This window comes from Acomys russatus, chromosome 3 (assembly GCF_903995435.1).
Source record: "Acomys russatus chromosome 3, mAcoRus1.1, whole genome shotgun sequence".
Classification (NCBI taxonomy): Eukaryota; Metazoa; Chordata; class Mammalia; order Rodentia; family Muridae; genus Acomys; species Acomys russatus.
The window spans coordinates 59264060-59275189 of NC_067139.1; the positions used below are offsets into that span (position 1 = coordinate 59264060).

The 11130-nt window shown below is 44.5% G+C and overlaps 1 protein-coding gene across 2 annotated transcripts in view; it reads left to right on the forward strand.

The window, feature by feature from the left end:
• The window catches only part of Rft1 (RFT1 homolog), a 37411-nt gene extending 26537 nt beyond the window's left edge, over window positions 1-10874 (forward strand). For both annotated transcript variants that reach the window (XM_051140912.1, XM_051140923.1), the window contains 5 exons: window positions 818-948; window positions 2341-2485; window positions 6544-6649; window positions 9712-9961; window positions 10491-10874. In XM_051140912.1, the coding sequence (XP_050996869.1) occupies window positions 818-948; window positions 2341-2485; window positions 6544-6649; window positions 9712-9961; window positions 10491-10658 (800 nt within the window). In that variant the 3' untranslated portion in view covers window positions 10659-10874. The remainder of the gene's footprint in view (window positions 1-817; window positions 949-2340; window positions 2486-6543; window positions 6650-9711; window positions 9962-10490) is intronic.
• Window positions 10875-11130: the final 256 nt, after the last annotated feature.

Genomic DNA, 11130 nt, shown 5'->3' on the forward strand with positions numbered 1-11130 from the left:
AAAGATGGATACCATTAGTAAATACTAGGTCTTTGATGATACCCTGTCATGTGACTTAAGTGGCAGTCCTGTTGGGACCCTTACTCTACCAGCTTCCTACAGGTCTCAGGTATCTATTTTGAGGGGTGGGGCTCTAGGAGAGAAGAGACAACAGCTCATCATCATAGTCACAAAGATCTGCCCTCAGTCAGTGTGCTTGGATACGTCTTTCAGGGTTTTTTTTTTTAATGCTCATTTTTCAATGCGATACCAGAGTCATGGGAATAAAAGTAGCAAAAGACAAAAAAGAGGTGGAAATCTAGAAGGAAGCGTCAAGTCAAACCGATAAAAGTTTCACATTGATGGCGTTTTTAAAGGGCTAATGATAGAAGTGCCTCTGTCTTGACTGTATTAATGGCAGGATTATGGTTGAATATTGTATAGGTTTTCCAAGATTTGGTACATAGATCTACCATTTCTTCAACCACGATGTGAATATACAGTTTATCTCAGAATTTACAAGCTTTTGGCTGGGATAGCAGCTTGATTAGTGGAGTGTTTTCCTGGCATGCATGAAGCCGAGTTCGATCCCCAGCACCCCAGAAAACAAAGTGGTGTGTGGTGCACACCAATAATCCCAGCATTTGGGAGGTGGAGAAGGGGGATCAGAAGTTCAAGTTTTTCGGGCCTGGGCTACATGAGACCCTGTATCCGAAAAAGAAAAAAAAAAAAGATTTAAAATTTTTAATTAAAAATTAAATTGTAAAAATAATTTTCATATAATGCTATAAAAATTAAGAACTAATGTGATTATTATTTCTCCCTTTTTGTTTTGTAGGTGTATATGATGTAGTGAATAATCTCGGGTCCCTTGTGGCCAGGCTAATTTTCCAGCCAATAGAGGAGAGCTTTTATATATTCTTTGCTAAGGTCCTAGAGAGGGAAAAGAGTGCCACGCTTCAGAAGCAGGTGAGGTCACGTCTCAGGTCATCTCCAGGTGAATGGAAAGAGATGTGGGGTAGTTTTCCTTCAGTTTGACCTCACACTTCCTTCTGGAGCTCCTCTTCCTCCTCCTCTTCTCCTATTTTGCTTTGTTTTTGGATGAGGGTCTTGTATCCTTGTCTGGCTTTGAACTCCCTTTACAGCCAAGTTCTTGGTCCTCCTGCCTCCACTTTCTAAGCAGTGGAGGTAAAGACATGTGCCATTCTTCTGCCACTTTCTTCCTGTTGGCAGGACCAGGGCTTGCTTCTCTTTCTCCCGGCTGCCCCTTTGTCTCACCCCGTTGTCCTCCTGTATGATCTTACTCTTTGTTTAATAAGTTAATTCTTGAGGTTTTGTTTTTGTTGTTTGTTTTTCTGAGACGGGGTCTTGTGTAGCCCAGGGTGGCTTTGACCTGAGTCTCCTGCTTCCCCTTCCCAAGTGCTGGGATTTCAGTCATGCGACATCACAGGCAGCTTGTGTAGTGCGAGAGACCAAACTCAGGGCCTTGTGCATGTTAGGCAGCCATCTCCCACCTGAATAGATCCCAGCCCTGGAAACACTGACAATTCTGACTTAGTTGTAGAGCAGTTGTACCCTTTATTATTTTATTAATTTACTGCATGTGGGATGCCTATACGTGAGTGTGCAGGTGCAGGTCCCATGAGTGCACATGTAGAGACCAAACCAAGACATCAGGTGTCTTTTGTATTTTCTTTGCCTTATGCCTTGAGAGTGGGTCTCTTGTTGAACCAGAAGCCACCATTTTGACTAAGCTGGATGTCTAGATCTGTCCATCTCCACTCCCAATGCTATGGTTACAGGCACATGAAGCCATGCCTAGCTTTAAAAAAAAAAAAAAATTTAACATGGGTGCTGAGGATTTGAACTTAGATCTTTAGGCCTTCATTCTTGCAGAGCAAACTCTCTTACCTGAGGAGCCTTCCCTGCTGCCCCCTCTGGGTTTTTTGTAATTAAAAGCAATATAGGTCCACCCCTTACATGTCTTAGAAGATACTTAATAAAATGCAGTTTATGTCTCGTACCTGAAGGTAGAATGGGTTTGCAGTGACTTAGGAATCTTTTCCTATGTGTACACTGACAGGAATAGGCTCTCGCGCCATCAGTCAGAAGAAGCACAGATCTGGCGGTTCCCTCAGGAGCACTGGAAATTGATCTTGAATGAGTTGAAAACTAAGCCTCCCCCTTGCCACCTAAGGAGCCATGACTCACTTCTCCCTTTCATTTGCTTGCCCTTGCCGGAGCAGCCAGAGCAGCTGGAGCAGCTGGAGCAGTGGGCTGTCAATTGGTGCAGGAAGAAGGCCTGCATGAGGTGCTCTTCAGCTCAGGTTCAGCTGACTTGCTTCCCTTTCCCCTGGCCAGGAGGACGTTGCTATGGCTGCTACGGTTTTGGAGTCCCTCCTCAAGCTGGCCTTGCTGACTGGCCTGACCATCACAGTCTTTGGCTTTGCCTATTCTCAACTGGCTCTGGACTTGTACGGAGGAGCCATGCTTAGTTCGGGATCCGGTATGTGCTAGGCTCTGTAAGGGGTTTGTTCTGATCTCTAAAGAGAAATTCAGGCTGTGTGCACACAGGGTTGACTTCTGTGCTATTGTGGGAAGAATCTCTGAATAGCTGGGCCTTTGAGGCTGTTCTCTCACTCTCAGTGCACAGTCAGGGGACAGTCAGGGCTTACACCAGGACGATCCGTTCTCCATTCTCACTTGAGGAAGTAGTGAATCCTCCTTGCTGTATTTTGTCAGATTCTTCCATGTGTTTCCTCTAAGCAAGGGAGGAAAGCAGAGAGCAGGGTGAGTCTCTACTCGGTGCTAAACACATCTGAAGATGGTAAATGCCTTGTAAATCTCAGAGTGTGGTACGCCAGAGCTGTGGAAGGGTAACCCAGAGCCCTTTGCCTAGCATAGCATCGTGTAGTCAGTCTACGGCCTCAGTTTGGAAAGAGAAAAGCATGGGCTGTAACTATCACTGAAACACTGGGGCCAGGCTGCTGAGACCTGCTAGTCCTTGGGGCTTTCAGCATTTAAAGTGTGCTGGGCTCTCGGCTGACCATCCATTTGCAGTTTTTACCCTGGGATGAGCAGAGATGTGTTCACTTTCTCAGGTCACTAGGCAAGAACCTGGATTCTCTGCCACCCCATCTCAGTGTAAAGGGCCCCATTAGTACTGTTTACACTTCTCTGTTTCAGTTGCCACAGTGGGGCTCATACTCTTCACACTGGAGGGAAAGGACCGTGTTTCTACACCTTAAAAATGGTTGTTCAATTCGAGGATATACCTATGAAGCCTGTGGTGTGATTTGTGGCTTCCGGGGGTATGTGCTTTAAGCAGTACATTTCCACCAGGCAACTGCTGGAGGCCTCATTAGGAAGTTTACGTGCAGGAACTGGGGATCTAACAGTTTATGCCAGCTCTTTCCCCTTAGCAAGCAGCCCCCAAGAAATAGCCTCGGCTCTAACACAACCACAAGATGCTGCCTAACGGGCTGCCTGGCCATCATCATGCTCATTTGGCTGAGTAATTAATCATAGAGATATAACTTGGCTGCCATCACTGTGCTGCCTCTGCCTCCCAAATGCTGGGTTAAAGGCATGTGCCACTACCCCCGGCCCAACGCCTTTTACTTGTGACCAAGCTCCCACCCCACCAAGCCCACACGCTCTGGGTAGCATCAGTGCTGTGTGCACATTGTCTGCTGGGTTCCCCTTATACCATTCTCTTCTCCTTGCTCTGACTAGTGTTCTGTGTCCAGATGAATTTCTTGTGCTAGCTAGCATTCACACCACTGTTATTCCCAGCCCATCCCAACAATGTTTCCTCATCAGTTAAGTAGCTCAGTTAAGTAGTTCACAGAATTTGACTTTGCCTAGAAAGCATTCTTTCATTAAGCAGAACAAACTGCCATATCTTCATGGCTTGGCCTTATGAGTTTATTTCTTTGTTTATATATGCATGTATTGGTTTATTTAGGTGCCAGGAATTGAATTCAGAGCTTTGCAGGTGCTAAGCAAACACTCTTAACACTCTCAGCCTAAGTTTTGTTTTTGTTTTTGTTTTTGTTTTGATGTGTGTGTGTGTGTGTGTGTGTTTTGCTGGGTATCAAACCCAGGGCTTTGTTCATGCTAGACCATTGAGTTACACTCCCAGCAGTAGTGTTGCTCTTAAAAGAAGAATTTCAGGTCAGTTGGGTATAGTGATACATGCCTTTAGTCCCAACACTTGGCAGGCAGAGGCAGACAATCTCTGAGTTTGAGTCAGGTTCCAGGATAGCCAAGACTACATAGAAAAACCTGCCTAAAAAATTAATCAATTAATTAACTTCAGGTCAGTGAAATTATACAGCATGTATACTTTTGTGTCTTTTTGTTCTAAAGGTTTTGACATTTGTTCATACATAGATTCTATTTTTATCTTTTTTGTTTTGTTCGTTTGTTAGATAAGGTCTATGATGTATCTTCCTTGACTAGCCTAGAACTCACTATATAGACCAGGCTGGCCTACAACTCAAAGAGATTCATCTGCCTCTGCTTCCTGAGTGCTAAGATTAAAAGTGTGTCCCACAGTGTCCTGAAATATTTTCTTCTTTTTGAATAATTTATTTTTAAAATTCTATGTGTATAAATGTTTTGCCTCTGTGTGTGTGTGTGTGTTGTGTTGTTGTGTGTGTTTGTGTGTGTGTGTGTGTGTTGCATGCATGCCTGGTGTTTTTAGAGTCTAGACAAGGGTGCTGGATCACCAGAAGTGGAGTTTTTGACAGTTACAAGCTACTGTATAGATACGGGGAACTGAACCAGGTCCTCTGAAAGAACACCAAGTGCTCTTGACTGCTGAGCCATCTCTCCAGCCCCCTTTTAAAAATATTCTTACAAAGCGGAGCACTGTCGCACACACCTTTAATCCCAGCACTTGGGATTTTTGTGAGTTCGAGGCCACCCTGATCTACAAAGTAAGTCCAGGACAGCCAGGACTACAAGAGAAAGCCTGTCTCAAAACTGGAAAAAGAAATTCTTGCTAAGAAGTATTGCTCTGAATGGAAGGACCACAGTTTGCTTATCTTTTTTCCTACTGTTGCTCAGTTTGGGTGATTGTGAATAGAATCAGTACACATTTTGTGAACATGTGCATTCATTCTATTGGATGTATACCTCGGATGTCATTGAATGGGCATTTGTTTTTATTAGAAATTGCTCATTCAGGGAACATGGTGTTGTAATCTTGAAATACCAGTTCTCAGGAGGTGGAGGCAGAAGGATCATCTTTGACTACTTAAAGAGTTTGAGATCATCCATGGCTCCATGAGACCCTGTCCCCCCAAAACAAAATGACAACAATAAAAAGAAAAAGAGAAAAAGAAAGAGAAATTACTTGCTCGTCTCTTTTTTTTTTTTTTTTTAAATAATAGCCCTCTGAAAAGAGAAGAATCAATCCCTTGGTAAAGCTTCTAGTCTCTGGCCTATAATTTTTAAAAATGACTATTTGCGTGAGCGCACACACACACACGTGTGTGTGTGTGTGTGTGTGTGTGTGTGTGTGTGTGTGTGTGTGTGTACAGTCACCACACGTGTGGAAGTCAGAAGGAGTTCACAGGAGTGAGTTCTCTTCTTCCATTATGTGGGTTGCAGGGATCAAATTTAGGTCATCAGTCTTGGCAACGAGCACCCTTACCCACTAAGCCGTCCTACTGACCTTGCCCAACAAGTCTTAAAAATTCATTGCTAGGACTGGAGAGATGGGGGCTCAATGGTTAGGAGCACTGGCTGCTCTTCAGGAGGACCTGGGTTCAGTTCCCAGCACCCACATGGCAGCCCACAACCATCTATAACTCCAGTTCTAGAGGATCTGGCACCCTCGCACAGACAACATATAGGCAGCATCAATGCACATAAAAATAAATAAATCTTTAAAAAAATTCATTGCTGGTTGTAACACCATATCACTTTTTGCTTTTTGTTGTTGTTGTTGTTTGCTTGTTTTTTGAGACAGGGTTTCTCTGTGTAGACTTGGCTGTCCTAGACTTGCTTTGTAGACCAGGCTGGCCTCAAACTCAAAGGGATCCATCTGCCCCTGCCTCCCGAGTGCTGGGATTAAAGGCATGCAGTGTCATGCCCAGCTCCATGTTACTTCAATTTAGGAAAAAGTTCTGCAGCTTTCACTGTGACCTGAAGGTTCTGTCTTGCAAGTTTCCTGCTTGCCCTGGGCCCTGAGCTATTCCCAAAGGGTGTTTTCAACCTGCTCAATTGAGATCCCCTTAATACATAGAGCCACTGGTGTCTTCAGTGCTCAAACTAGCAAGCATCACCTCTGTGCTGATTGAAAATGCTTGCATCTTTGCTTGAGGGCCAGATAAGCTTTTAGTTGTTTAGCAAGAGATCTGTGCAATTACTCCTCACTGTTCTTTTGATTTTACCTGAGTATTGTCGTCAGTGCCATGAAATACTAGGAGTCAAGTAGGCATGTCGTCTCCCATTGCTACCACTAGGTCCCACGACCCACTTGTCTGAACATGTGGTGGAGCTAATGGTACATTCCATTTGACTTTGGAATCTCTGTTGATTATTTGCTTGTAGGTCCTGTGTTGATGCGTTCCTACTGTCTCTATGTCCTCCTGCTTGCTATCAATGGTGTGACCGAGTGTTTCACATTTGCTGCCATGAGCAAAGATGAGGTTGACAGGTGGGTAACCTAGAAAGTACACCTTTAATCATGGCCTTTGGTCAAAGTGAAGTAAGTTGCTAATCCTTTTCTTTCTGAACATGGATTTGTCTACACTTTTCTCAGAGGCCACACTAGACCACTAGTATGGTACCTTCCAGAACTGACCACCATTGCCCTGGCCTTACCTAGTGTTTCCACAGTGGGTCTAGGAGGCCAGTGTTCTACTTCCTTTAATGGGGGTGGGGGCATCATCCAGGGAGGGCTGTGTTTGTTTAGGTGTGCAGTCAACCTTAGGAAAAGCTAGTCTTCCATTCTACTGCACCTCTGCTTGGATCCCTAAGAATGGGCCTCAACTCCAGAGGTTATTTGGTTGCTTTTCTTAGGAGCTAGAGAGATTGCTCAGCAGTTAAAAGCACTGGCTGTTCTTCAGGAGACCCAGGTTCAAGACCCAGCACCGACATGGCAGCTGACAGTCAATCTATAACTGCAGATCTGACACAACATCCTCTTTTGGCCTCCTTAGCTGGTACATACATGTAGTGTGCAGACATAGGTGCATGCAAAGTCACCTATATATGGGTGACTTTTCTTGTAACTATGTATATATACTTATATATGTATATATATGCAAATTCTTGTTCTAAGAAAGGGATTTGTAGTTCTTCAAGAATCTCAGGAATCCTGTAACATCTTTCCTAAGAAGAAGGCTCAAAGTCAGATACATATTTCAACACAGTTACTATCTCTTAGCTCCAGATTGGGACCCCTGCCCTGGAACCTTCACGTGCAGTTGTATTCAAAAATCTTCCATGGAGATAGTTAGAGTTTCTTGTTTACCCTACTCTTACTGTTCTCCCATCATATCTGTACAGTCAGTCAGTAGTCCCTTGAGCATGTATGTATATTTTAAAATATCCTTCATTATTTTGATGTGAAATAGCTTAATACCTTTGATCCATATGCAAGATCGCCAGTTTTTTATATCCTAAATGTCAAAAATATTAGGGCAGTATCTGAAGATGTTGCTGTGAGAAGAGGAGAAGATAAAATGATAGCAGAGAGAGATTAGGAAGGGTGGGTGTGAGGGATGACGAGTGGCCTCCCGTCCACTGTCCCTTGATTTCTGGATCCTTGGAGGTACTGTTGAGAACTTGAGAGGCCTGGTCTGAGGAGCAGAGTGAGGAAGTGTAGCCCAGAGTCAGGGAGTCCTTCTCCCCTCCAAAGCAACCTCTGTCTGTCCTTATCTTAGATTGCAGCACATAAAAGGCTGGTGACTCTGCTGCATAGTGGCTGGAGTCTAGCCAAGATGCTAGCCCAGACTGATGAGGTTGTTTTAGGGACTTGTAGTCTTCTCCCAGCCCAATAGAATTGGAGTTTTAGGAGACTTGAGCCAGGGAAGCTGTTCATTACCAGCTCCAAGCAGCTCTGAATCTGAATGGAAATCGTTGGTCTGGAGTACAACATGACCTGGAGTGCACGTGTTAAGGCGTATGACAGAAGCAAGGGTCCATAGAGCAGGAAGCGTCTCACTTGTGCACAGGATACACTGATTCTTTTTATTCTCTTTAATTTCATTTTCAAATGAACTATGTCTCAGAGCAGGTAAGATGAGATGGCTTAACAGGTAAGGTGCCTGCTGCCAAGCCTGAATACTAGAGTTCGATCCTTGGGACTCACATGGGTGTAGAAGAAAAGTGACTCCTGCAAATTGACATTTGATCTCTACATGTGCACCACAGCACATGTGTACTCAAACATTCATACACAGACATGCATACAAACAAACAAAGCAAATACAACTGTAATTTAAAAGTCTTGAAGACACAGTATGGCATAGTGAATTAATTTGCCAGCCTGTTGGTAGATCACATCCCATGATTTTACAGAGATTGTCAGCGCATGGTCACCTCAGCTAGTTAGGTTTATAGCTGTAGAAGTGCTTTGAGCCTACTCTTTCCTCGCGAGTAGAAAAGTCTATTTAAGTTTAACTTTGAAAAATACCACATTTCAATTTGAAAGCTGCTTCTAACATTGAGTAATTTACAAATAAAATATAATCTAAAGCATGCTAAGGGTGAGATGTGACAGTGTGTAAACTAGGACTCTATCACGCAGTACAAATTACATTTTCATGTTAACAAAGTAGTATTGAGGGTACACCTGGGTTATGGCAGGGCATGGAGGTACAACCTGTAGTCTTAGCTCTTGGGAGGCTGAGGCAGGGAGATTAGCTCAGGGCCTGAGGGTTGCAGATGTTGTTCAGCAAAGAATGCTTGCTTAGCTTGTGCAAGCTTAGGTTGCTAGGCTTAACTCTGAGCACCTCAAATGGAAAGACAGAGACAGAGACAGAGACAGACCTAGTAAGAGACTGAGAGATTCCTAAAGGCCAGCCAGCCTGAGCTATATATATAACAAGTTAGAGGTGAGCCTAGGCTTCATTTCTTTCTTTTCTTTTTTTTGTCTCAAAACAAAACAGCAACCAAAAAAAAAAAAAAAAACAAGATAGAAAAACAAACAAACAAAACCCAACAACAACAACCAAGAGCTGAGCCAGGTATTGTAGTTCAAGTCTATAATTCTAGTACTCGGGATGTTCAGAGTCAGCCTGGGGCCTGGTGTGGTGGTGCATGCGTGTAATCCCAGCATCCAGGGAGGCAGAGGCAGGCAGATCACTGAGTTTGACGCCAGCTTGGTCTACAGAGTGAGTCCAGGACAGTCAAGTCTACACAGAGAAACCCCATCTCGAAAAACCTCCCCCCAAAATAAAAAACCAAACAAAGTCAGCCTGGATTACAAAATGATATCCCATACCTAAAAAGAAAGAGAAGAGAAGAGAAGAAAAAGAGGCACACAGAGGCAAAGGAGCTTGCTCACTTGTGTAAGGCACTGGGTTTAATGGAGCACAAGACCTATAATAAACCAGCCCTACCCATAACAGATGTGAAAACACTGGATTATGGGAACTCATCTGTGGTAATGTGAGCTCAGAGATCTTTCTATAAGTGGATATGGCCACTTGTTATGGAATGTTCTTGTCTTGGGGCAAGATGCTCACCTCCCCACTTTGCCTGTCTCCCCAGGTACAATTTCACCATGCTGGCACTGTCTTCCTCATTCTTGGTCTTATCCTACCTCCTGACCAGCTGGTGTGGCAGTGTGGGCTTCATCTTGGCCAACTGCTTTAACATGGGCATTCGGATCACACAGAGCCTTTACTTCATCCACCGCTACTTCCAAGAGAGCCCCCACACACCCCTGGCTGGCCTGCGCCTGTCACCAGCTCTTCTTGGAGTGTTTGCCCTCAGTGGTGGGATTACTAGTGTTTCAGAGGTAAGACTCCATGCAGCCTTCATACCACTTGCTTCTACTGTGGTGTTGTCCACTGTTCGTCCCTCTCCCACCCAGCCTGAACAGACTGGTCAAGTGCTTCTCTCCTCCCATCTTCTCCAGACCTGTATGTGTTCCATTGAGGGGACAGGAGAAAGTCATATTTTCATGTGTTCTGAGTTATGGCTGGCTTTAAGCCTGTAGGGTAGTACTAGTAACCCCTAGCCTCATCACTATGCCTTTTAGCTGACTTGGAATTTGGATGATTGGGCTAGTAGATGGCTCCTTGAATAAGAGTGCTTACTGCCTATCCTGAGAACTCAGGTTCAGTTCCCAGCACCCATATAGTGCTCACAACCACCCATAACTTCAGTTCTAGGGAATCCAATGCCTTTTTGAGGCATGAGGCACACGTACAGTGCACATATGCACATGTGTTTATGTATATACATGAACCTTTTAAAAAGCTGGATGATAACGTCTTTCCCTGGTCTGTCTGTCTGTCTGGCAGTGACACTATTTCTTTCCCCAGGCATTCCTCTGCTGTGAGCGGGGCTGGCCAGCTAGGCTGGCACACATTGCCGTGGGGGCCATCTGCTTGGGAGTGACCCTTGGGACAGCATTCATCACAGAGACCAAGCTGATCCACTTCCTCAGGACTCAGTTGGGTAGATCCAGACTCAGTGACAAAATGACATGACTTTGATGATGCTTTGACACTTTTGGTACCTGGACCCAACATGGAGTGGGTCCTTGGACATGCGTTGCTGTGCAAAAAGCCTTTCTGTGGAATGAGTCACCCAGGAGGTGAGACTGAAGAAGAGATATGATCCAGTCCAAGGCTTCCAGCCGAAGGTGGAATGTCCTTTTTATTGAAGACCAAAAGACCTTTTTGTTAACAGACTCTATCTTAGATGTTAATAGTTAACCATCATTTAGCCAAGAAAAAGCAGTGTAACCATTGACCAACACAAAAAGAGTTACTTCTTCTAGAAAAAGAAGTAAAGAGTCCCTGAAGTTACACACTAAACAAGAACAAAGTGTGGCCTAAGAACTGTGTCTTTCAGCTGGGTAGTGGTGGCTCATGTCTTTACCTCCCCAGCACTTGGGAGTCGAAGGCAGGCAGATCTCCAAGTTCCAGGCCAGCCAGGTCTACACAGAGAAACCCTGTC